Source organism: Mauremys mutica, chromosome 14 (genome assembly GCF_020497125.1).
Source record: "Mauremys mutica isolate MM-2020 ecotype Southern chromosome 14, ASM2049712v1, whole genome shotgun sequence".
In the NCBI taxonomy this organism is placed as follows: domain Eukaryota; kingdom Metazoa; phylum Chordata; order Testudines; family Geoemydidae; genus Mauremys; species Mauremys mutica.
Genome location: NC_059085.1, coordinates 40,439,887 through 40,466,597, shown reverse-complemented (window position 1 = coordinate 40,466,597; position 26,711 = coordinate 40,439,887). Strand labels below are relative to the sequence as shown.

The following is a 26,711-nucleotide window of genomic DNA, read 5'->3' as shown; positions in this document are numbered from 1 at the left end:
GCACACACCTATACAGGAAAACTTGCAAGTAAAACACACCCATCTGCAGACAAGTGCCCTGGTTAATGGGAGTCATCAAGATTCTAAACCACCATTAATGGCCCACCTTTGCATAATTACAATCAGCCCTCAGAGTTATATTTCATATTTCTAGTTTCAGATACAAGAGTGGTACGTTTATACAAATAGGATGATCACACTCAGTAGACTATAAGCTTTGTAATGATGCCTTACAAGGGGGTTTTATATAGGCGAACACCTAGTGAGGTTATTGGACTGAGAAAACCATAGGATGTGGCCTGTTGCCTATGAGGGTAACAACACTATCATTTATTTAGCACTTTTTCTCGTCAAAGCACCTTCTGAACACTAATTAACCTTCCCGACCCCTCTGCGAGGCAGGTAGCAATAGCATTATCCCTGTAGCCAAGGGCTCGCTAGCAGTGTCCATTGCACTCGTTATTCTTCCCCTCGCTGTGGTATCTGAGCACCTTAGCTAGCTCAAAACGCCTGCTGACATCCGTGGAGCCTGGATTTCACCCCGCCACATGGGAGGCTATCAAATCACAGAGCTCGAGAGACCTGTCTGAGCCCACATCCATGCGTGACCCTGGCTTCTAGTTCTGTGTTCTGCACGCTTGACTGTACCTGGTGCGAGAAGATATTTAAGCTGCTCGAGGACCTAAGTTAAGTCAAATGCCATTGGCGTGTGTAGGCCAGGCCGTTCCTCTTGCAGGCGCCTCTCTTTTTCTCAGTGTGTTGCTTCATTGTTGTATTGAAGTATTGCCCAAAGGCCCCCATTGGAGGCTGTGTGGTCTGTTGGGAAGGGCACTGGACTGGGAGCCAGGAGACTGAGCTCCTATTCCCAGCTCTGCTGCTGACTTGCTGGATGACCTTGAGCAAAGCATGTCCTCTATGCCTCAGTTTCCCTCCTGCCCTGTGTCTGTCTACTTAGATTGTAAACTCCTTAGGGCAGGCATTCTCTTACTATGTGTACGTACAGCACCTTGCACAGTGGGCCCAGATCCTGATTGGGGGGCCCTCTAGGTGGTACTGTAATACAAACCGTAAATAATCAGGTTTGTGCTAAGCTCATACAAACTGATACCTAAATATAGCTACACTCAGTATACAGCACACAACACTGAGAATTTTGTGACTGTGGCACAGGTAAAATTGGGATTAATTTCCCTCTGTTATCTGAGTTATTTTGCAATTACTGTACCATAAAACCATTAACCAGGGAAGCCTATAAAATGAATGGCCAGTTTAATTGCAGCGTACAGATTCAGTGTGTGACTGCTGCTGGAAGCGGCCCACCGCTGGGCTCTGCCGTGAGCTGGTTCTGTGGGAAACGAATTTAAAACCTGACACTCCAAAACCAGCTTTAAGACCAAACAAAGACAATGGGTCAGATGCGCTGCGCAAGGAAGAGCTGTTCACAGGGCAGCAGAATCCTTTAGCACTGCATGGAACTCCCCTGTGTCATAAATGCTGGAGCAGAAGTGCACAGCAGAGGAGTGCAGGACCATGCTGAGGTCTTCTTTAAGTGCTCTGACTCCTGAGCACCCTGTAGGCTGTTTCAGATTAACCGCAGAAAAGGGAGAGTGGTGAGACAGAGAGAGGAGGGGATAATTCCATACATCTGCATCGTGTTCAGTTTAGATATAGTGTACCCTGCCCTGCCAGAAGAGGTGTTAAACTGAGTGTGCTGACGGTATCCGCCAGGTCAAGATCCCCCTCGGATTCTGGAAAATTAGAGGTGGTTGGTAAATTCCAATCTGAGACCCTGATTCGGGAAAGCACTTATGCACAAGGCTTAGATCTACCCCTTTACATTGACTTCCGCGGGAATTAAGCATGTGCTGACAGTTAAGCAAGGTCCTGAACTAGGGCTGAGCAGCCATTTTCTGCTGACCCCCATTCTCCTCTCGTTTCAATTTTACTTCCTGCCGTCAAGTCTAACGGTGCTGTGTGCTGTTAAACAGCTGAGGCAGCTTCCCCAGTGGCAGCACCTCTCCCCTGGAGGACGGGAAGATCCCAAAGCATAGTCTAGATATCAGTTTAAGGCCCTGGTTGTGCAAGATGCTTCCTGCATGCGGACCCAGCTCGGTGGGACTCAGCAGAAGTGCTGGCAGTTCCTTGTAAGCTGCAAGTGCTCCCATCTTCTGAACAGAAGCTGCCTTGCTTTGAATGTGCAGAGGAAATTAATTACATTTGGCAGAAGCCAAAGCCCCTGAGCAAAGAGCTCCCTGGTGTGTGGCCAGGAGCAGAAGCTACCACCTGCCCTATTGTGCTGACCACGTCTGAACAATGTACGGGGGGGAGGAGGAGGAGCTTGGCTCTTTTCCTTTTCAAGGTGGGTATTTATGCGGCATTTGCTCTTCCTTATCTCCTCAGGCTGTGCCTGCAGCTTGTTTTCATGCGGCTAGACATGGAGGCTCTCCGGCGCTGCTGCTGTCTTTCCTGAAGTGCGGCGGTGACGTTTGGTCCTCAGGCAGGTGGCGATGCAGGTAATGAACGTGAGGCTCACACTAACACTATTGCCAGAGACAAGCACTTGCGATGCGCTGCACCCATGAGAAACGCTCTTTCAGACTATGGAAGGAGAGCAGGAACACTAGGAGGCCCTCCTCACCGCAAGGGAGAGCAGGCAGAGTGTACGGTGAATAGGTCTGGCCAAGCACTTTGCTTGTTACAAATCCAGCCGAGGCCTGTTCTGCCTAGCCCTGAGCTCTTGCAGGAGTGCCAGTGATGCGGTAGATCTTTCTGACAACTGGCCTGGCCTGGCCTCCTAGATTTCATCTCTCCCAGCCAATCACAGGTCTTTGCCAGGTGGCCCTCTTTAGCAGAAGTAGAAGAGTTGCTGTTGCCACGATGATCCATTGAACCGTCCTCTTCTCTAATATAAGTTAAATATGCCTGAAATATGAGCGTGGATGTTGCTAAATGCTGCATGATGATTGTGTCAATATCCCATCGATTCCTCAGCTCCAGGCTTGAGATCTTGCCGCCCTAAGCACTTAATGCAAATGCAGTAGCTCGTAGTGTCAGGAACTATAGAGACAAAGCACCGTGGAGTGAATAGGGGCAGCCCTGAATGCAGAGAACTGTAGCACGTGAACCGGCCATTCAGATACTTGACTGGTCCCATAGCCTCTCATGGTTGTGTTAGGAACACGCTCAGATCGGCAAGCAAGCCTGTTCCAGCGAAAGGACGCCCTGCTGCTGTATGCAGTATTGTATCAGAGAGCCCTAGTGGTTTCTAAAGATCCCTGGAGGAGGAGGAAGGTGCAGTATAAAAAACAGAATGAGTCCACATTGCTCTCCTCTAGCATGCTTCTCTAAACTGCACCCTGGTAACTAGTAACGCCAGATGTAAAAGTCTAATTGTTATTGGTCCCAACTAATAGCCGTGTTGCATGCTATGATAAGGGAGGAAAGGTCAAAGCTGTGCAGAGTGCATCCGACAGAGACGTGCGAGCAAGAGGGTAGGTCACAGAGAAGCCATGGAATGGGGCGGAAACTTTCCTTCTCCTGAGTTTTGCTTACCTGGCTGCTCCCAGCCGCAAATGAACAGCCAGTGTCTCCAGCGCTGCCGAGTGCTTAATTTGTGCATGCAGCCGGGCAAGTGGCGCTTTGGCCCATGTAACTGTTGGCTTTGCAGGCACACGGGCAGCAATGGAGGTCAAGAATTTTCAAAGTGGAGCCTCACATCAGGCTTCTAAAGCCACAGTGAGGCGCCTAAGTAAGTAGCCTGGTTGGTGAATGGGCGGGCAGAGCAGCCGGCAGCTCCCAATGAGCTGTGCCATTGTACGTAGGCTGAGGACCTACTCCGCTGTTGACTAGTGTCCTTTGCTCTACGGTACCCAGGAAAATAGGTGCCATCCCTGCAAAAGAGGCACCATTGCAGGATCTTCTCCAGGTCCTAGAGCCCTGCTTAGACACCAGCTTTTCCTTAGCCAGGTTCCTGCTGCACCAGGAAGCTAGTAGGGGCAGGTGTTCCCGTACCTATTGCTATTAGCTGGGCAAGGATTCAGAGCCGGAGCCTCGCTCTGAGAAGCTGTAAACTGCAGGGAAAAGGGGAGACATCCACGATGCAATGCTGAATGGAGACTTTTCTCAATGGGGCTCAGGTGGTTGGAGTCAGAGCTGTGTTGGCAGAGCACCAAGGGAAGAAGCTTGCAGTAACTGCAGCCTCTCTAACTCCTCTTAAGTGCTCCGTGGTGTGTCCCCTCCCTTTCCTTCTTGATTCTTTTCCTAACTGTAAATGCACCGTAAAAATGGATCAAAATTGCTTAAATCACCATCATTAAATCAGTATGGGCCCCCTCCCGCCTTGGTGGACAATGGCTGACGCAAAGCATTTGTTCCATAGACCGAGCAGCAGTCTTTATTGCACTGAAAGCATATTTGCTGCTTGATGGAAGGAGAAAAAAAATGTGTGCCTGAAAGGGAAAAATCAATGGGGCTCATTTCTCACTGGATGCGTCGTGCTGGGCCATTCAGCTAGTTGACATCGCGGGAGGCCAGGCGCACGCAGCCTGGGGCCGTATCCCAAAAGGATCTCTGGCGCAGTCCTGCAGGCACTGCGGAAATGCTGCAGCAGTGGGGAAAGCCAGCAGCTGCCTGCTCTCCTCTCACCAGCTGGTGGCGCTGTGACTACCCTGTCTGGAACTGAGGGATCTGTGGTCACAGTAACTGTTGTTCAGGTCTGAGCCAAAGCTCATTTGAAGTCTATGAGGGTATGTCTACACTTGACACTAAGCCTGAGCTCTGACTCGGGTTTGAGCCCAAGCCCCTTTCTGTCTACACACAAATCAGCCGGACTAGGATCAGGAAGCACTCAGGACCCACATCCCTGCTAGGGGGGTGGGTCAGAGCCTGAGACCTGCTGTGATTTGGATCCAAGCCCCGTTGTTTGGCAGCGTGGATGCAGCTCAGACCACAGAGCCGAGCCAGAGGGTCTGGGTAGTGCAGTTTGGATGTGTTGGCACCAAGGGCGGCTCCAGGCCCCAGCACGCCAAGCGCGTGCTTGGGGCGGCAAGCCGCGGGGGGCGCTCTGCCGGCGCTGCGAGGGCGGCAGGCAGGCTGGTCTTGCGGCTTTGGAGGACCTCCCGCAGGCAAACCGCCGGAGGCAGTCTGCCTGCAGTGCTTGGGGCAGCAAAATCCCTAGAGCCCCCCCTGGTTTGCACGGCTGGGAGAGCCAGGTTCAGATTTACAATGCAGTGTGGAGACTCAAGTGTGGGCTGGGAAACACTGAGCCCACAAGCCCGGGTCCTATAGGGTCAGGTTTGTAATGCAGTGTAAACATACCCCTGGGAGCCCCTAATGCAGAACTGTGCTGTCCTGCTGGAAGCCCCCATGAGTCACAAATGAAAGGGCTACTGCGAGAGGAAAGAATGGCCCAGTGGTCAGGGTGCTCTTTTCTCTGCCCTAAACTTCCTATGTGATTCTGTGCCTCAGTTCCTGATCTCTACAATGGGTCAGTAACACCACCCTATCTCATGGGGGTGTGATGGGGATAAACACATTAGAGATGAGGCGGCGCTTAGATACTGCACGAATGGGAAAATTAAAGTAGTGGGAAAATGCGATTATACTTCTGACATCATCAATATCCTACAGTATAACATTGTTATCCTGCATGCTACTGGGATGTGCCCATTGGAAAGACTTATAGACAGAACTCTGTAAAGAAGACAACGTACGTTAGTTGGAAGTGAGCTGTGATTCTTACACGTCTCATTGGTGAGAGGTTCATACCTGTCTTTAAAGTGGCTATTTTGAGTAGAGAGATGAGGGTTTTGTTTCTTCAGAGATCCCACCCAGTTGTAGAGGACACATCCCACAGAGGGTAGCTGTTCCTGGGATTGGGTACAAGCTTGCTTTCCCAAACTTCAGCCAGCGGGTTTTGTTCATATGGAAACTCACTTGCTCAGTGCATGATGTACATGCACAATGTCGTGTAACCTGAGGTCTGTTGCTGGTTTGTAATAACACAGAATAATGCCAACGGACAGTCCACCCCACATGCTTTCCCAGAGGATGTTCAATTTGCAAATAAGCCTTTTGGTTCCCCTCTAGTACTGAGAATCAGTCTCCGAATTAGAGCCACCTCAGTGCTTGGGAACAATGCATTTACATAGGCTCCGAACGGCTTAAGAACCTCATTGGGAGTTCCTTGCCTTCACGGAAAATCTAAGGTTCAATAAGGGAAGATACAGTGGAATTAATAATAAATACATCCAGCTCTTATGAGCATGGCTGGTTAGTCCCACTGTCCAATTACCGCCTAATCTGTGCATATTCTGGATTGCTGAAATCCTGCAACTCGTTCTCTTCAGAGTCTTCTTCACTGTTTTCCTGCCTCTGTAGAGTGCTCCGAACGCTCTAGAAATGAAGATGTAGAAAGCCATTATGCAGCCTACCATTTTGATCTCCTATCTCCTCTATTCTGCTATAGGTTTCCTTTAGTGAGGTTACTCCAGAATTGCACCAGTGAGCCTGAAATCTGACTTTCAGGCTACCAGTAAGAGGGGACCCAAGTGAAAACCCCCGATCTAAAACACCCCTGAGACTTTGGGGAAACTTAGATTTGAATGTGAACTTTGATACTTGGGCCTACAGTGCTATATTTACTTAGTTATATAATCCAGCCGATATCTGACTCTGTGCTGCACAGACTTCTAGCCAGGGTGTAGGTCCTGGTAAACAAAAGCAAGCCACGCTGGAACTTGAGCTGTGTAGGAATCTGTTTTTGTCTTAATAAATGTCTCCCATTCAAGAAAACTGTGATTCCGTATATCATGACCAAGCCCATCTCTGATCATAGCTGGAGTTGTGTCAAATTGGCTGGGGTAAACTTGGACAAGGTTGGGGTTTAGCTAGATAAAAGAACCCCCAAATTTCTCCACAGCTCAGTGACCCCTATGAAGTTCTTAGTTGTTCATGAATTTGCTACAAAATAATATTTTCTCAGCATGTATCTGTTAAGTATTTGTTTAAATTTCCTGGACCTTTTTCACTGTGTGACGCTTCCTTGATCGTCATATGCCAAGATGCTTGTCTTGATGCTTTTTAATAGCAGCTGGTTTATATTTTGGTAAACAGGCCAGGAGCTGTTAAATGTCCTTCCTCCTTATTTGTAACTTTCATAATCAGTTCTAAAAGGAGCCTAATTTATGCCAGTTCCCCAAATACTGTTAAGCTGGGCTCCTTGGGCCAAATGTTATTAACCACGTTTACTGCGGTAGTGCCTAAGGACCAACCAAGAACGGGCCCTGCTGCGCTAGGTGCTGCCCAAACACCGAACAGGAGAAGTTCCCTGCCAGAAGAGCTGACCAGCTAGAGATACAGGGTAGACAGAGGTTGGGGGAAGGGGCAGAGCACGCAAGTACAGTGAGCAATGTGATGACAAATGTCATGTTAATGCCACGATTATTTTGGGAGGAGGGGAGGAGTAGCAGAGAAGGGCTACTAGGATGATCAGAGGAATGGGGAACCTGCCTTATGAGAGGAGACTTAAGAAGCTTGGCTTGTTTAGCCTAACAAAAGAAAAGCTGAGGGGAGATCTGATTGCTGTCTGCAAATACATCTGAGGGATAAACACCAGGGAGGGAGAGGAGTTGTTTTAGTTAAGGGCCAGTGTTGGCACAAGAACAAATGGATATAAATGGGCCATCAATAAATGTAGGCTTGAAATTAGACAAAGGTTTCTAAGCATCAGAGGAGTGAAGATCTGCAACAACCTTCCAAAGAGGTAGTGGGAGCAAAAAACCTAACCTGTTTTAAGACTGACCTTGATATATTTATGTTGCAATTGCCTACAATGGCATATGGCCCATCCGTGACTGCTATCATCAAATATTTCCAACAGCTGGAGATGGGACACTAGATGGGGAGGGCTCTGAGTTACTACAGAGAATTCTTTTGTAGGTGTCTGGCTGGTGGGTCTTGCGCACATGTTCAAGGTCTAACAGATTGCCATAATTGGGAAGGAATCTCCTGCTAGGTCAGATTGGCAGACATCCTGGGTTTTTTGCCTTCCTCCGAAGCTTGGGGCAGGGGTCACTTGCAGGTTTAAACTAGAGGAAATGGTGGATTCTCTGTAACTTGATGTCTTTAAACCAAGATTTGAGGACTTCAGGAACTCAGCCAGAGGTTAGGGGCCTACCATAGAAGTGTGGGGGGGTGTTAGGTTCTGTGGCCTGCGATGCGCAGGAGGTCAGACTAGATGGTCATGATGGTTCCTTCTGGTGCTAGAGTCTGAGCTAGGAGGGGCTCAGCTAAATGGAAAGAAAAGGGAAGGAGTAGGGGGACAGGGAAGGAGGGAAGAGACTGCGAGGGAGGGAGACTAGGGTGACCAGATGTCCCGATTTTATAGGGACAATCCCGATTTTGGGGTCTTTGTCTTATATAGCCTCCTATTACCCCCCACCCCCTGTCCTGATTTTTCACATTTGCTGTCTGGTCACCCTAAGGGAGACAGCTAGAGAAAACAGCCAATCAGCAATGACTCCAGTGTTTGTCTGGGAGTAAGTGGGTGGCGCGTTGGCCCCCTTCAATCTCCATGAGCTCAGCTTTGGAGGTGGTGACAGCCACGCTCCTCTTCAGGGGTCACTTCTCCCCTCTCCCCCGAGTGGTTTGAATTTACTTTCTTTGAGCACTGGGGGGGGGGGGGGGAGGCAGTCTCAGGCTCTAATCCAAGGCCAAAATCTTAATAGGGCAGAACCAGCGTGTCGCTGCCTCTCTCTCACCTGGCTGCTGGTGGACCACGGCAGGGTGGAGGAAGGGTGCGTGGTACTCATTGGCCTGGCATCGTAATTTCCAGAAGCAATGTGGATCTTCGCTCTGAAATCCTAGCAAGGCAACACACCAATGGTGAGGGTCAATGCCAGCCGTAGATGAAGACCTGGCGTGCGAGCGGGTGTCTCCCGCGTAACAGTGCAGTGAATAAATGCACGCTAGCCAAGGGAGCTGTGCGAGCTCGGTTTCTGGGACTTCCCTAGCTGCTGTAGGTATAACTAGCACACAGGGCTAAATTGGGAGCAAATGCAAAACAGCTGGGATAGAGAGTTGGCAAACTCAGCTTGATTTAATCAAACCAAAGACATTGGCTTGTGCCAGGGGTGGGCACTTGCCACTAGCCCTTAAGAAGCTGTGCGCTCTTCCCTCCATTGCTGTCTGGGATCAGACCATGATCCTGTCTCCTTCATAGTGGCTTGAGCCCTGGGGGTTGCTAGCAGTGAGCAGTCCTTGCTGCATCTGTGCATGGTGCCCGCACGAAGGGGAAGGTGCCTTGTGCCCTGCACTCCTGCTTACAGGCTGGACACAATCGGCCACTAAGCATCCCCTGGGTTAGGCCTGAAGTGTGCAAGTGCTTGAACAATATACACGCAGAGCTGGCACTGTACTGGGTTAATGTGGGGTGTATCTTCTTGTAGAGGGATGGACTTGATGAGGCTTTTTTATCTGAGATGATCCCGTGTGATGGAAAATTACAGGCACCTCAGAAATACAAATTGCTCATTAAAATCTTATCTCCTTGTGAATAAAACATGCACATGAGTGATGTGCTGTACTCAGGCTGCGGGGGAAGGGCCGGAGGGGGAAGGTTACATCTGATCTAGTGAGTGTTGATCCAGTGGCCTAAGCTGGGGCTGGGACTCAGGATTCCTGGGTTCTCTTCCACAGACATATCATCCAAGGTCAAAAGTCATGTCACTGCCGTGTGCCTCGGTTTCCCCATCTGTATATTGGGGATGATGATACCTACTTCTAAGAGGTGTTAGGGATTCATTTACTGTTGGCAACATGTTTTAAGCTCTGGTGATAGACATGCCTGCCCAAGTGTTCTACTAGAACGGTGCATTTCCAACCCGCGTACCTCCATATCTCTTTCAAAGTCATAATCGTCCAGGTTCTGGAAGGCGCTGGAATAGACCTCGAGAGCCTTGGCGTGGAAAACCATCTCGATGGTGACAAAGTCCGAGAAAATCTTCTGCAAGAAAGGAATGTGGGGGTGGGGTGTAACATGGGCCAGCCCTTTCCTACTCCTAATTATCCAACCCCCTTGAAATATGAGTCCTACTGAAAGCACCAAGTACCTGCCCTCTTCCCCGGCATTGACGGCACTTAAGGGCGCCCCCTTTGGCCAGTTAAGGAATGGCATCATGGGGCTCTGGAGGCAGTTCCATTTGCTCTGCTTTGACCATATGGATGGTGGCCGCAGTGAAAGACTAGAAGGAAACGGGTGGGGAAATGAGGAGGAATGAATCCCAATTCCAAAGTGTGGTCTCTGTACAGTCAAAACTGCTCCTAAAAACCCTTATTCCCCAAATCAAACAGAGCCCTAATCCAGCTGAGACCCGGGGGGGATATAGGGACTTCTAAGACAAGGGACCATTGTGATCATCTTCTAGTCTGACCTCCTGTAACGCAGGCCAGAGAGCCTCACCCAGAGATTCCTGCACCAAAGCCAAGCTAGAGCAAATCTTTCAGAAAGAAATGTCCGGTCTTGATTTAACGGCTTCAAGGGATGGAGAATTGACCACATTCCTAGCTAATGTGTTCCAGTGGTTAAAATTACCCTCAGAGTTTAGAAAAAACGTGCAACTTATTTCTAGTCTGAATTTACCTAACATCAACTTGTAGTCACAAGATCTTGCTATGCCTTTGTCTGATTGATAGAAGAGGGCTCTTTGCTCTGTCTGCTCTTAACCGTCTCTTTGAGAAGCTACATAGATTTAGTCTTTCACTGCAGGGCCGGTTTCTCAGACCTTGAATTTTTCTTGTAGTTCTTTTCTGAACCCTTCACAGCATACTTTACCTGGATGTCTTTCAGTTTCTGTTTCTGGAACTCATCGATGGTTTCCTCGAGCTGCTGGGTGGTGCGGCTGGCGTCTACTGAGGCTTTGTGCACGTTTGACTCAGCCTGAGAAAAATCCCAAGGGAAACACAGCATCATATGGTGCCTATGCTGTTCCTTCAGCTCCAGAAGGGGGTAACTGCATGGGCATCGGGGAGCAAAGGCAGCTTGGTGGGAGAAGAGTATAGAATTACAAGACTGGGCCTTCAGAGAGGAAGGATGGTCCAGTGCTTAGGGTACAAGCCTAGATCCTGGAAACCAGGGTGCACTTCTCTGCTGTGCCACAGACTTCCTGAGACCTTGGGCACGTTCTCTATCTTCTCTGTGCCTCAGTTCCCCATCTGTACAATGGGGACAAAGCACCGCCCTACCTCCCAGGGGGTTGTGAGGATAAGTACATTCAAGATTGTGAAGTGCTCAGATACTCTGGTAATGGGGAGCATACAGAGCCCTAAGGTGGGTAGACAGGCCAGAGGCACTGCCGTACCGGAACCAGCAATGAGACCCAGACATGGTTACTGTGCAAGCCCCCCGATCTGTCAAATCCATAAGCCTCCCTGTCCCAGTGTGGAGGTGGTTGGGGGAATGACCGTGCCCTGGTAAACCCTCGTTATAAAGCAGCCCTGGGATTAATGCTTGTGGAGCAATGCTTGGGCTTACAATGAGCAGCCTTAAAAAGGAAGCGTTTGCCTTACTGCCGTGTAAATGCCTCGGTCCAATATTGTGTTCAAGGACCTGATCCTGCATCCATCACAGAATCCAAACTCCCCTGGGTCTGACGTTGGCTTGCGTTGATTGACCACGGGGTGCAGAACAGGAAACCTTTTAGGTTCCCATTGCAAAGCCAATACCACGATCAAGTAAATGGTTTCTTTTGAAACTCACCCAGTGTCTATCTCCTGGGGCTGCAGCCACTCTGGGGGTGACGGGATCTCTCTCTGACGTATACACCTGGACCCTCCCATGCTTAGATCCCTGTTCTGTGTCACCACTTGATGGTGATATATGTGCGTGCTTTTCAGCAGGCCTGACTTTATCCAGCAGAGGGCAGTAGGGCATGCATGCTTCATGGGGGAACAGACCCATGGCCCAAGGTGCCTTATAATGGCTGTAGTTTCATAAGCTTAAAGCCCTATGGAAACCTTTGAGAGATCTAGGCCAAATGCATCCCTAGGGAGCTCTACTGAAACTGGCAGAGTAACCGCAGGGATTTACCTAGCCCTTTTCCTTGAGAACCAATTCAGCCTATATGGCATATCTGTTCTGTATGTGTCCCCTCCCTGTGATTTTTATCAGCCGGGGGTTTAACGTGACCATAGGATTCTAAGGATTCATCGTTTTCTAAGGATTCATCTGCTCCTACTGCTTATTTCCCGTCTGCCTGTGATTTCCCCCTAATTCTCTGAATATGACTTTGCAATCGTTTCCATCTTCAGATGGGGAACAAACAGAAGGTGCAGATAGTCATAGGGCCTGAATTTCAAAAAGCAGAGACCTGTTTTGTGTGTGCACTGACCCCACCCAGGCATCCGAGTTGACACATTTGCACATGGCCAGATAGGTGCCAGGGGCATATGTGGAGCCCAGTTTGCTGAGTAAGCCTTGAATTCTGCTTGTAAGGAGCTGACAGCTGGCCTCATGCATGTATCCTTAGTCAACGTAAATTAAGCTACAGAAGTACAGTGCAGAGGATATTTGCTCTTACAGCAGCAGAGTTGCTTCTAGCTAGTATGTTTCTTAAAGCTTCTTATGAGGTGCTACTGGGTCCTGAATCGACAATGTCTGTGGAGGGGTCAGGGCATCAGGAGTCAGGTCTTCCTTTTCTATTCCTACGATAGGTTACATCTTCCTTCTGAATGCTGAGCTAGTTGCTACAGCTGGAGACTGAGAGTCAGGACTCCTGGGTTCTTTTCCTGGTCTGTCACTTACTTGCTGTGTGATCTTGGTCAAGTCACTTCCCCCTTCTTTGTGCCTCAGTTTCCCTGAGTTGTTTCAGCTTGTAAAATGGGGATAATGAGACTGACTTTCCTTGGTAAAGTACTTTGAGATCTACAGTGGAAAAGCCCTATGTAAGAACTAAGTGGTGTTATAAACTATCCAGTGGTGGTTCCTCTAGGTGAGGGAGGTGGCTGGAAAGTGCAGCATATGCAATCAGAAGGATGTTTTTTGTGGGCATGTTGAGCGGGGTCGGATGCATCTCCATGGTGGCAGACACCCTCAGGGAGCCCTACCATGATTTTCCCTTCCAGTACAAAAGGTTCTATAGCTTGCACGACATCCCTCCTGCAGCTAGAGAGAGGGGAGGAAAGGCGCAAATCCATCAGCGCTGAATGTCATTACAGGAAAATGGATGAGACTTATGCCAGGGCTATTTCAGGTACTAAACATATGGCGTAAAATCTGGACCAGCGGAGCATGGCACATCAGTGTGTTGATAAGAAAAGCAGCTGGGAGGTGAAATAAAGCCTGCCTTAGTGGGGGGATCTCAGGTAGGGGAAAAGCAGAAGGGAAGCTGGCTGGCAGGGTGGGTGGATTTCAATGCTTTGTGGTGCTCAGTCGTCCTTTTTTCTCCTTTGAATACAAAACTGTAGGATAAGCATCCGCCCAGCCCTGGCAGGCGATGCATCCAAATGTTAACCCTTTACGGTCATGCTGCACACACTACTGAGTAACCAGTGTGTCCACTGCGCATTCCTGCTGAGACCTCAGGCCCAATTCTCCTCTCCCACTGGTGTCAGTCAGGAGTCACTCCACTGACATTAGTGGCGCTGGTCTAAACAGTGTACACGATAAATGAATCCCTACTAGCAGCGCCAGCTGAGATCAGGTGCCATTGTGCTAGGCTCTGCACATGCGTGTGGGAAGAGGGGAGGTGGTCACAATATTGATGGGGGGGGGCGGGGTTCCATGAAAAAAATTGACTTTTTATTTAAAAAAAAAAAAAAAACCCTGAAAATTTTCAGCCAAAACATTTTTGATTGTTTTGACAAAAAGTCTAAATTTTCTGCGGAAAGCAGACACTTCACCAAAAATGTGGTGTAACTGAAAACCCAATTTTCCATCCAAAAAAACAGTTTTCACCGAGAACTTTTGACCCGTAAGAGAGAGTCCTTGCTCCAGTGTGCTTGCAGCTTAAACCGACAATACAACCCAGGGTGGGAGAAAAAAGTCGGATTCCAGTTCCTGGTGCTATTGGAAAGAATTGGGTCTTGACTGCACAACACCATGCTGTGTTATAAATACCACAAGGGCGGGGGGGGGGGATGTTCTGTCCTGTCCTGGGTCGAGTGTGTCTCTTAAGCACTCACCTGTGCTTTATCCTGACAACCTTTTACTGTCCATTGCTTGAAAGTATATCTTGGGCACCGGACAAATATTACGCCCAGAGGAATTTGTGCTTACCTGGGACTGACGTCAATAGTCAAGGAACAATCTGATGAAACGGGGAGAGTTTATAGACACACTGATCCTTGTGCTGGTGTCTGTGTGAGCGGCGGAGCCCAGAATAACTAACTGAACTGAGCAGTTCTAGTCCGATGCTTGTGGGCAGGAAGGAATCTTGTGTTCTTACGCTGACTGCCCTGACTGCATTTCTGAAAGAGGATTTTCACCCTGGGGCAAACATGACAACTACCCCCCCATAAAATGTAGGCCGAGCTTTGCCTGTGACTTTATTGGAGTGCCTTTTAAATAGTGCCAATCAGACCAGCGAGTCAGCCTGGAAGGAACACAGCTTATTGCCTAGGGTGCCCATACGTCCTGTTCTGGCCAGGACAGTCCCTTTTTTAAGCCCTGTCCTGGCTGTCCCAACTTCTTTGGCAATAGTGGGCATTTGTCCCGTTTTTACTCTTGGCAATTGGATCAGTTGGCAAGAGCAAACGGGACAAATGCCCACTTTTGTCAAAAAAAGTGGGGTGCAGTGCGGGGGAATTTATGGGGGGTATGTGGAGATGCCAGCCCCTTGTGGGGGGGGAGGCAGGGCTCACACGGGGGAGCGGGAGCAACGAGCCAAGGCTGCAGTGAACAGGGGGAGAGGGGCAGGTAAGGTTCCTGCAACCCCAGCCTCTTGCGGGGCAGGGCAGGGTTCCAGTGAACCCAGCATCACACGGGGGGCAGACAGGGTTCCAGGGACCCAAGCCTTGTGGGGGTGGAGTCATGGTTTCAGCAACCCCAGCCTCACAGCGCGGGGTGGGCGGGGGAGCTTGGGTCAGCCCCACACTGTGTCCTGTTTTCCCTTTGGGAAATATGGTCACCCTAATATTGCCACATAGGGAGTGATCTCAGTGGAGGGAGGTGACCTGTCAGTGCAAACAACCGCGTTGTAGGAGCTCTTGCCCTTAAAGCACCTACAGAGCTGGGAGAAAACCCAGTCAAAATCAGGACCTTTTTTTTTTAAAAGATTTTTACTGTGTTTCTCCCCTCCCCCGCCCTTCACAAACCTTCAGCTACCTCTGTAGCAGGTGGGAAACCCACAAAGGTTCATGGAAAAATAGAGTTGAAAATCTGCCAGGTTTTGCACTGAAATTTGATTCCCCTCCCCAAAAAAATGGCATTGAAATTCAAAAAGTGTCAAGCAACTCTGTGCGTGTGCAAATGAGGAGCAAAACCTGAGTGCTTTTTGCATCTGGCCTCTTGGAGACAGGACCCTAGGGGAGCGTGAGCCTCTACGCTGCCCCGTGTAGGAAGCTGACCTGGGGGTCCATGTGGTTCCCTAATCAGCATGGACCGCTGGGAATCTACAAGAGAGAGTGACATCCAGCCCTTCTGGGGAGAGCCCATACTAGTCCTGGATGCAATGTTTTGTTTCCAGAGAAGCTGGGCCTACACAAAGATATCCAGCTACTTCTTTCCCCCTTGAGGATCTTTGGGACTTTCAGCTGAGAATTGCCTTCTTTGGAAAAGCTGCGGAAGGGGCTGCTCGTTTAAAATATTTGTCAGGCAGAGGGAAATCTCTTGAGCTGTGGAGATATTATCCCTTTGAAAAGGTGTCCCACCCAGAAAGTACGAAATAACAAGAGACAAGGTGGGTGAGATAATATCTTTTATTGCAACAGCTTCTGTTGGGAGCAGGGACAAGTCTTCGAGCTGGCACAGAGCTGTTCTTCAGATCTAGGTTACAAACTGACCCACCTTGCGTTTAGTTGAGACATTCTGGCTATCTTCTCCAGACCTGGGGAAGAGCTCAGTGTCCCTCGAAAGCTTGTTCCACCAGCAGAAGTTGGTCCAATAAAAGATATTGCCTCGCCTGCCTTACCTTTCTCATATCCTGGGACCAACACGGCTACAGCAAACAATATAATAAGGTGCAGGGGGTGGGAGGAGGGATATTTTGGAAAGGAACATTACCCTATTTCCCATTCACACACCATTCAGTGAGAGCTGAGGTGGGGAAGCGCTTAGAGTACTTAGCTGAGCCCAAGATTTATGTGCAGAACGTGGGTCTGGGAACGAATTTGAGATGCGTGTGACCAGATTGGCGTCAAAATGTAGCACGTGTGAAATCTCCCCTTTCACATCTGCAGCTTGATAAGGAAGTGGTTTGGGGGGAGGTGGAATTGGCGGCTCATCACCTGACCCTCAATCCCATTGCATGCGTCTCATTTCTCTGAGCTCTGGTTAGTTCCCAGGGAAGCCTGTGGTTAGTTTACAACAGTCTGGGTTTTCCCTTACTGGGGTGAGTGGTTTCCTGACGCAGGTCGGTTTCCAACAGATTCTGTGGAACGTTCAGAAGAAACCACAATGAAATCTAAGCTGCTGAGTCCTGGCTTCCTACCTCTGTGTTACTGATCAGCCAGCGCCCCAGGCTGCCTAACCAAGTGCTAACTCTGCGCCTCTTGGGTTTTGTAATGTGGCATAAAGGATACGAGGGTGTGTCGGTCTGAGGGTGACTTCTGCCGCAGTCTCTCCAGTTTCTCCAGTTGCTTTATCTCATTGTTTCGGACTTTGTTGAACCTCTTGATCTCTGCCTAGGAGATGAGATACGTGCGTTTGTTACGAGGCTGGCACTGCCGGCTGGCTACGGGATGTGGCAGGGTTACCGCGATATGGCGCTTACCTGTGTCTGCTTGAGCTGGACTCCGTACCGTTTCAGTGGCTCCACAACCTTCATCTCCAGTCTCTCCACCTAAAGGGGAAAGTCACACACTCAGTACGGTGGGGATATCATGTACTCGGTACAAACAGGGCTGCCTGATAGCCAGATGGGGTTGGTGACCTCTAGCCACCAAGCAGTGGCATTGCAATTGTCCTCTGCTCTGTCATCACCTCAGGGGATCCACATCATTGAGTCCTTGGTCTGTCACCGCTACCAATTACAGCAGGGACCTCAAAACAGAAACTGGGCTGGCAGGCATGGACATGTTCCATGCAGGCCCCTGAACATCCATCAGATGGCAACACTAAAATGCTACTGACCGGACTTGGATTCAAACGAGACACCTAACCCACTGCCACTTCCCTAACACAAAAGGCACAGCGAGACATGGAAGAGGGTGAATCCTCCCCACATAGTAACCAAAGGATGTCCCATAATCCCCTCAGAAGCAGAAATTGGGGGATGACACAGAGCTTGTCAGCTTGGATAAGGGATAGATTCACCCCTAAAGTTCTTCCTCCTTAGCTTGGTTCCTCCCTTCCAGGCTGGAAAGGACCAGGAAGACTGCACAGTTCAACACCCTCAGCCACTGAACAGGGAAAGCAGCAATGAGGCCGGCCATCCTAGGACAGGACACTAGTTGCTAGTGTAATACTGACAGACCCTGGTTGTCGGCAGGCAGGATCAAACCTGGGACCTCTGGAGCTTAGTGCATGAGCCTCTACTGCAGGGGTGGCCAACCTGTGGCTCCAGAGCCACATGCGGCTCTTCGGAAGTTAATATGCGGCTTCTTGTATAGGCACCGACTCCGGGGCTGGAGCTACAGGTGCCAACTTTCCAATGTGCTGGGGGGTGCTCACTGCTCAACCCCTGGCTCTGCCACAGGCCCTGCCCCCACTCCACCCCTTCCTGCCCCCTCCCCTCAGCCTGCCGTGCCCTCACTCCTCCCCCCTAGTGCCTCCTGCACCCCATGAAATAGCTGATTGGGAGGGGGAGGCGCTGGGAGCAGGGGGGGGCGAGCTGATGTGGGGACGGCTGACGTATTACTGTGTCTCTTTGGCAATGTACATTGGCAAATTCTGGCTCCTTCTCAGGCTCAGGTTGGCCACCCCTGCTCTACTGCATGAGCTAAAAGCCATATGGCTTTTAGCTAAGGCTGTAGAGCAGACTCATTAATCTCTAAGTGGTCTCGGTGCCACTAGATGGGCCAGAACACCACATCCAGACAGTATGTGGGTTACACTAGCGCAGTATATCGACAGACAATGAAATATTTACTGTTTCCTGTATTCCTCACATACAGTTCCATTGCTCCCTCAAGTGGAGTCCCAGGACTATGATCAGATTGTGCCTCTGTAGCTGTGATCACAATCCTGGCATAGTCAGTGTTGTGGGGGCTAGGCAGCTGCTTACCTCTGCCTGCCTGTAATCCTGCACTTTGGCCAGCTCTTCAGCAAAGTTCTTCATGGTGCTTCGCAGCTCAGGGTTCTCGGTGTTCGCATAGTCGATGAGCTGCTTCACCAGGAGATCTGACTTGTCCCGCAGCTTGGCTGTCTTCCTGGCGTAGGAGGCCATCAGCGTGCAGAACTGTCCGAAATATTTCTCTGCATTGGCTACTGTGTTCTCCATGATCCTCACTTGGCTATCTCTGGGTACGGAAGAGAAGAGCAGCATGCTGGGTTAGTTCACCATCAATGCTGGTATGACCCTACTTTAGAAACTTGAGCCCACAGTTTTGCAAGATTTTTCTTGTGTGCGCATCAGAACCTCACCTTTGTATGTATGCAATGGGGCATTTGCATGCACAGATTGGAGAACTGTGCACCTGACTGCTCAGTGTACACACACACACACACACACACACACACACACACACACACACACACACACACACACACACACACGTCTCAGGTGTCTATTATTGGTCAACCACAAAAGGAACAACCCAAGTCAGAAATTCAATAAATCAGGCTGAATGATTTGTTACCCAAGAACCTCTATGGTGACAATGTAAACTTGAAATGTTGGGCCACTTGTCTAGACTGCCTTTGAAACAGCTGGAGCGGTTTCCCAGTAGGAGGTCACATCCGGGCCCAGTGTTTATGCTGAGTGACGACATTGTCAGATGCTGTTGTTCAGAATGTCTTGAGCTTGTAACTAGACCCAAAAGCTGTCTCAAACATTTTAAAGCATCAGTTGCGAGAGTTGGTTGTAATGTGTAGGAGCAAGATTTGGGTTTTTTGTCCAGCCGTACTGTTTCAGTCCATAATGGTTCCTAATGAGTCAGTTCATCCTGTCTCCTTATCTCCATCCCACAGTGCCTTCCCTTGCTTTGAAAATGACCTCCCCATGACAGTGCTGGGCCTTATGGGATAGGTGATTGAGGGGTTCTGGCACAGGGGCAAGCATGGCTTTAAGGAATTCTATAATGGACTATGTCGCAGTTCCAGGGCTAGCTGTGCGCGTCTCCTCTCTGGTCTCTGTCTACACTGCAATAAAAGACCCGTGGCATGGTAGTGGCTGGCCCGGGTCAGCTGACTCAGGCTCGTGGGGCTCCGGCTGCCGGGCTATAAAACTGTTATGTAGACACCGGAGCCCATGGTCTGAGCGCCTGGCCAGGACCCGGGCTACAGCACCCTGTGGATCACTCGTGCTTACTCGGCACGTCCAGCTGGGTTTGGCAGCTGCAGTTCTTCCCTGCGGGAATCTACGAGCAGAGGTCCATAGTGACCAAACAGCCTCCGTAAACCAAAGTCTGAAGGGCTAATCTTAAGAGCAGGAATAAAGCAAAGCATAAGAGAAAAAGGGTCTGCATAAGCCCACCAACCTATGAGAGGAGCCCAGGATGGCCTAGCACTTCAGGCAACCTGGTGTGTGTCTGTGTGTGTCCGCTGAACAGTCCCCTGACAAGTGCCCCCTCCCTCAGGAGAATGACTTGTATCCCTGGACTTTTTGGTTCTCTTTGGTGAACAGAAGTAGGACAACGGAGCCAATTGCTCTTGCATGCTCTCCGACGTGTCAGCCGCTGGGTGGCTCTCTGAAGCCTCTGTATCTTTCCTGCCCATGTGCAGTCAGCCTCTTAAATGCACCCCAGGTTTTCATACAGTAGCACACCCTAGTCACAGTCAAACAAATACATAGGAATCCTAAATTATTACAGAGCAGCCCATTGTCCATCACGGCACTGTCAAAAGTAATGTGGATCGGCTAAACCCAGGCCCCATGCTAGGAGTTTTGCTGGCAAGGGTGGAAAATGTTTTCAGTGCCCCATTTTCCCCTTCCGCCATGAGTGGCCAAGGGGGAAAAAAATCACCCCCCCCCCAAAAAACCCAAGCAACTTGCCCACCCTGGTGGTCAATCAGCAGAGGTGGAAAAAAAAGTCTGAGAGGCACAGCATTATGAGCTTTCGTGGGTGAATACCCACTTCTTCAGATGCAAGAAGTGGGTATTCACCCACGAAAGCTCATGCTGCAAAACGTCTGTTAGTCTATAAGGTGCCACAGGATTCTTTGTTGCTTTTACAGATCCAGACTAACACGGCTACCCCTCTGATACTTGACAGCATTATGGCGAACCCCCCATTGGCACCCGAGACAACCGCCCCATTTGCCTGCCCTTAAAAGCAGCCCGGACTACACTATTGCAAGGTTTGGGGAGTGCCATTTCATGGCACAGTTTCCTCACTTAGGGGATACGCTTTCACCCAGGTCTCCCTGTTTGCTGGTAGTTTGTACCCACCTAAAAACATGGGGGTTCCAATTTTGCAGACTTTGCACCTGCAGATATATTCTGGGTGCACATCTTAGCACTGGGATGACACGCTAGCAGGATAGGTAGCCTCTCTTGTGCTGCTACTTGCCTCTGCAGTTTATTTGAGATACAAAAGTGCACCCATGAAAAGGAGGCTGGGGGGCTGAAGAATTGCCTCTTGGTGTAGCCTGGCTTCTAGGGGTCTGATATTTGGCGTTGTGTGGCTGCCCTTTGGTGCAGCTGAGCCCCACACTGGGCGGCTCGATGGACTCATCTGGCATGTATGTGATCTGCATAGTACAACCATTGAGACTCGAACCTAGAGCCTCACGGTCAATAGACAGCAACTGTTCCAGGCTAGCTAAAAACAAGCCTCCCCTTGAGCCATTGGGAGCGGTGCTAAACTCCGCTCTGCTTCGCTCACATCTCCCAGCTGCATTGCCCTGTATGGTACTGGTGGGCTTAAGCCGATTATTGAATGCTCCTTTCATAAACTTCAAATCCGCGCCACTTCATCCCATCTAGAAACCCAAATCCCCAAGCTATCAGTGTAAGACCTTCCTAAATTCTTTTAAGAGCAGTATTAATGGAAAGATACAGCTGCAGTCTGCCTATGTGTCTAGTTCTCCCAGCAGCTCTGCCAAGAGTGCTGCAGCTGTGCATCATCTAATAAAGCCTGTTGGTCTCCATCATGCGAGCTTGACTCATTGCCACAAAAGACCAGGGGGCCTTAAATTTCTCAAGGCTCAGAGCTGTAGTTAAGTGCCTTCCCCCAACCTCATGTTGAAAATAAATCATTTGCAAACAGTGCTGGCTCTGGAGAGCGGCAAGGTGGGACTATGCTCACTTCTCCCAGGCTTGCTGCAATGAATAAAGTCACTAAACATTGCTGCCCCTGGGCCTTTCTGTCTCTTCTGTGTGGTGTAGCCAGTCAGGTTTGCAGCGTGATTTTACTGCACTCAGTTGTGGGCTCCTCCTTACAGGAATTGAGTGACAAACTGGAGGGAGTTCAAAGACACGGCCAGTGAAATGAGCAGGAGCTAGAGCAGGGGTGGGCAAACTTTTTGGCCTGGGGGCCGTATTGGATTTCGGAAATTGTATGGAGGGTCGGTTAGGGGAGGGGGTCGTGGCCTGGCCCCCACCCCCTACCTGCCCCCCCGGGACTCCTGCCCCATCCACGCCCCCTGTTCCCTGATGGCCCCCAAGGACCCCTGCCCCATCCACCCCACCCCCCCGCTCCCTGTCCCCTGACTGCCCAGGAACCCCTGCCCCCCTACTGCCCCATCCAACCCCCCCCTCATTCCTGACGGCCCCCCCCAGGACTCCTGCCCCATCCAACCCCCCTGTTCCCCACCCTCTGACCGCCCCGACCCCTATCCACCCCCCACCCCCTGACCACCCCACCCCCATACATCCCTGCCCCCTATCCAACCTCCCCGCTCTCTGCCCCCTTACCGCGCTGCCTGGCGCACCGGTAGCTGGTGGTGCTACAGCCACACCGCCCGGCTGGAGCTGGGCCACACCGCCGTCGCCACCGCGCAGCACAGAGCACCAGGTCAGGCTGTTGTGCTGCCCCAGGAGCTCGCAGCCCCGTCGCCCAGAGCATTCCGCCAGCGGCACAGTGAGCTGAGGCTGCGGGGGAGGGGCTGGGGGTGAGCCTCCTGGGCCAGGAGCTCAGGAGCCAGGCAGGAGGGTCCCACGGGCTGTAGTTTGCCCACCTCTGGGCTAGAGGGGCTGACTTATGAGCAAAGATGGAAAGAGCTTAAAGGTGCACAGTTTGGCTGAGAAGGAGAGATGCTACGAAAGGAGCAGAATTATTTAGTGCAAATACATTGAGGCCCTCAAAATCCAAAGGGACGGGGGTCCCTATAAAAACCTAAAGATGATGGAATCAAGTTGGAGAAATGTAGGCTGAATATCTGGAAATATTTCCTGACAGTTGGATGTTCTCTCAAGCTGCAGTGGTCCACCAAGGAACTGGTGGGAAGCCCAAATAGGACTGGATGAAATACTAGATATGTTGTGGGGAACACCCTGAACTGGTAGGAGGGACCTAGCCCTCCTCAACCCTTTTCTCTCTAACTTCTGCCTTGCTCTCCTTCCACAATAACACCTCGCTCATCCATGCTTCCCAGGTGGGCTATGCCGTAAGACGTACACCCACGGTTCTCCAGTGTTTGCATTCCACAAACCACAGTGTGAGTGTGTGTGAGAGAGAGAGAGAGAGACTGAGACTCAGGGATCCATCCACTCTGTCCCCATCTGCTACTCCCCACTAGAGCAGGCTGAAAAATGACAATGAATTTTGTGGAGAGTTGGAAACATTTTCTTGTCTCCCCCTCCCCCCCCGCCCCAAAATTTCCCCTTAAAGAGTTTCAGGTTTTTCAATAAAACTGAAAACAAAAAATTATTCAGTTTTTGCAAGCCAATTTGTGTGTGTGTGGGGGGGGGGGTTAATTGGCTTTTAGTCAAATGTTTCATTTTTCCAAAAACCTGAAAAGTTTTCAGTTCCGATTGTTTGTCGAGAACTGGAATATTTTGACCAACATGACAAGTCTTGTGGAAAAATTTCGTTTCCATTTCTCATCCAAAACGCGTTGTGACAACCGAGATGTGGATGAGCGCTAGTTTGCGCATTTTAATTCTGCAGAGGGCTACCTGGGTGGCTAGCGATGGGCCATGGCCTGGGAGCTGCTGCCTGACGTGACTCAAGCCTTGGAAACACACTCCTTTGCGTTCATGTGTGCTAGGAAAAAGGAAAAGCTCCCTAATAGTGAAACCATAACTGGGTGTGGCCTTCAGCAGAAGCCATCCAAGCTACTGAGAGCTGTGTGACAGGGCACTTTGCAGCCTGGCCTGATCTCTCCCTGGACCACCTGGGGCAAATAGCTCCGCCAGGTCTGGTCACAGGGTGGTGGTGGGGAAGGGAGAAGAAGGCTTTCTGCCAGATCCTCTCACCTTGGCAGTAGCGCTGGAGGGGGAAGTAAGTTACAGCCAGACTCCTGCCTCTAGGAGCCTGGGAATCTCTAGGGACCCAGTGTTTTCTGTTCTCTTGCTTGAGGCCCTGCATTATAGGCTGGATCTTGGCTTTAGTTCTGCTGTCAAACATCTGGCTCCAATACACTTCAGTGTATGTTTGTTATCATAGTCTAACAGCTCCAGCAGATGCAAAGTTTCCAGAAGTTGCTGCTGCTTTACACAGTTCTTAAACATTGGATACATATAGAGGATGTTTCTCTTGCTCCACTTCTCCTTAGGGTTGCTATCTGCAGCTGTAGGTGAGAACCCTTCGCCAAAGCTGCGTCTCCATTGCCCCCCGCGAGCTTGATGCAAATGCTTAGGGCCGTGTTTTCAGACCTCCAGCTTCCCTCGTTAGTACGCCGTCACTTGTGCATGGAGAGCCAAACGATGCTAATTGAAGGAGTGTAGGTCTCGTTTACCGTTTGTATGTGTGAGTGACAGTGAAAATTGCGGGTTGCAGGGGCGAGCATGCAAAGTGGTGAGTTGTGCAGAGACACGCTGAGGCCCTTGGCCCGGAGGTCAGCTCAGGGACACCAGAACACAAGCAAAATTTCCAGTTACAGGTCTATTGACTACTTCACGGCTACAGGCGGCTCCTGAGCTTTGTAGATTGCTCACGTTTATTTCCCAGGGTTCCCCAAAAGTCTTAGATAACAGCAGCTGTGCTAAATATCCACATTCTCCAGGTCCTTGCCATGCAAACCTCCCCCGACTTTCTACTGTGCTCTGTGCATAAGGGTCTGTGTGCACTGCATCAGGGGGCTGACTGCAGCTCGAATGGATGGACCTGAGCTAGCATTCATCTAGCTAGCTTGGATACCAGAGCAATGAAGCTGTGGTCAGCGCAGGCTCCACCGTGGGCTGGCTGCGCAAGTAATTACCCTTGGTTCCAGGTGGGTTTGTACAGTCTGGGCTGAACCCGAGACTGCTGCAGCTTCACAGGTACTGGAGCTAGCTAGATTGAAGCTAGTTTGCTTTGCAGGCTACATGAGCTACAGTCCCATCCAGTGATTGCAATGCAGGCTTTCCCTGTGAGAATGCCTTGGGCTGTAGTGATATTAATAACCACCTCCCACTATGTGCCTTTAAAGCTCCAGGCTCCTCCTTCCCATTGTTGGGGTGTGCAGCAAAATCTTGGAGGGGACCTTGATGCATTTCAGAAATGTGGCTGAACTGAGCCTACCCGGTGAAGCTAGGTCAGTATCATTGCACCTATTTCACAGGGGGGAAAGTGGAGGTCAAATTAAGTGGCTTGCATCAGGTGGGACAAGAACCCAGGTCTCTTCACTCCCACCTGCTGCTCTGTCCACCCAAACAAGCTGTCCTCACTCACTGCAATGCCCCTATCAGAGGGGTAGATGTGTTAGTCTGGATCTGTAAAAAGCGACAGCGTCCTGTGGCACCTTATAGACTAACAGACGTTTGGGAGCATGATCTTTCGTGGGTGAATACCCACTGTCTGACGAAGTGGGTATTCACTGACGAAGTGGGTATTCACCCACCAAAGCTCATGCTCCAATACGTCTGCTAGTCTATAAGGTGCCACAGGACTCTTTGTCGCTTTTTGAGTAATGCCTCTGTATGTCTCAGGGGAGCTTCCCGCCACTCGCTGCAAGCTTCTTCCCCGGCAGGCTCCATGGGAGGGGACACAGGGAAAGGACACCCCCAAGCTGCTGGACCCCGGCCCGCCTTACCTGGAAAGGACGATGTTCATGGCTGCAGGAGTGGGCCAGCCTTTCTATCACCGAGCAATAACACTAGTTCTGGCTGCAGAGGGACCCACCAAAAGCACAGCTGCTCCTGACCCGGCTCAGGTGGCGCGCCCAGCCTGGTTGGTATGGCAACACTACCAACAGAGAGCCTGGGATGTGGGTGGAGCCATGGCTCTGGTTTCCAGGGGTAACTGGGCCTGTTCTGTATCCCTGCCCAGCTTACGGCCGCTTCCTCTTCAGATCTGTCCATATTAATGTGTGGATCTCCCCCGCCTGCTTCCAAGAACCAGCTTTGGCCCTCCCCTAGCACCCAGGCACCGTCCTTCCTCGGCTGGCTAGGTGCCAACCAGCAGAAGGTGGCCCCGGGAAGCAGGACAGTAGGGGGCAGGCCTGGCAGTTCGGGTCTGCCTGGTTTTTGAGTCTGCGCAGGAGGGGTGATTTCGATGTCACCGATTCTCTATAGCCCCCGTCAGTGCCAGGCTCGGCACTCGTACTTGCGTGGCTGCCCCCTTCCCCCATCTCAGCCGTGTTCTGGGGGAGCCCCCCACAGCCTCTGTTTTTTCCCGTTCTCTGCATCAGGGTGAGCCTTCTCCTGATGCACGCTGCTCCCGCGGGAGCCCCCGACCGCCTTCAGGGAGGGTGCGACGTAAAGGTCTCCCTCCGTGACCCCATATTTTGGAGGTGCCCCCACTGGAGCTCTCCCAACCCCAGCTGCTCTGGGGAAGCGAGGGGATGAACTTGATCCTTTATAATGAATAATTAGTTGTATTACCCACAATGGCCACAGTGTCTTTCTCTGTTTAGCACAGTCCCTGCCACTAGGGAAATGCAGTCTCAGAGCTGAACTCCTGCACAACTAGACAGCTGGCCTGAAAGGTGGATTAAAACTGTCCTGGCCCTGAGCCACCCAAACACTGCCCTACACCCTGCTAGGGGCTGGAGGGATTTCCGCTTTGCTCCCCTCAGACAGCACAGGTGTGGCTAAGGCAGGGGTGACACGTAGCTAAGCCTTGCAGTATCCCTCTTGGGGCACCTCGCAAGCTTCTGCCACCTTGAGACACATTTAAACCCAGCCATGACACAGTGGCAAAATATCAGCCCCTGGCCATTGTACAGTTGACCCAGAAGCAAAAGTAGGTACTGGAGTCGAGATCCAGGGTTTTGAATATGAAACACCATCCTCCCACCCCCTCCCCTGAAACCTGGGGGGGGGAGGTGTTTGGCATACAGGGTTCTGGTTCAGCCCATAGGTGCCGACTCTGTG

General features: G+C 50.7%; 1 protein-coding gene across 1 annotated transcript; it reads right to left on the bottom strand.

The window, feature by feature from the left end:
* Window positions 1–107: 107 nt before the first annotated feature.
* CIBAR2 (CBY1 interacting BAR domain containing 2) lies at window positions 108–25,566 on the bottom strand. The gene is made up of 9 exons (XM_044987792.1): window positions 25,430–25,566; window positions 18,378–18,612; window positions 16,926–16,994; window positions 16,735–16,836; window positions 14,273–14,278; window positions 10,832–10,936; window positions 9,890–10,003; window positions 8,760–8,861; window positions 108–6,393 (listed from the first exon to the last, which is right to left on the bottom strand). The coding sequence occupies exons 1-9, from the start codon at window positions 25,447–25,449 to the stop codon at window positions 6,289–6,291; spliced, it is 858 nt and encodes a 285-aa protein (XP_044843727.1). The 5' UTR covers window positions 25,450–25,566; the 3' UTR covers window positions 108–6,288.
* Window positions 25,567–26,711: the final 1,145 nt, after the last annotated feature.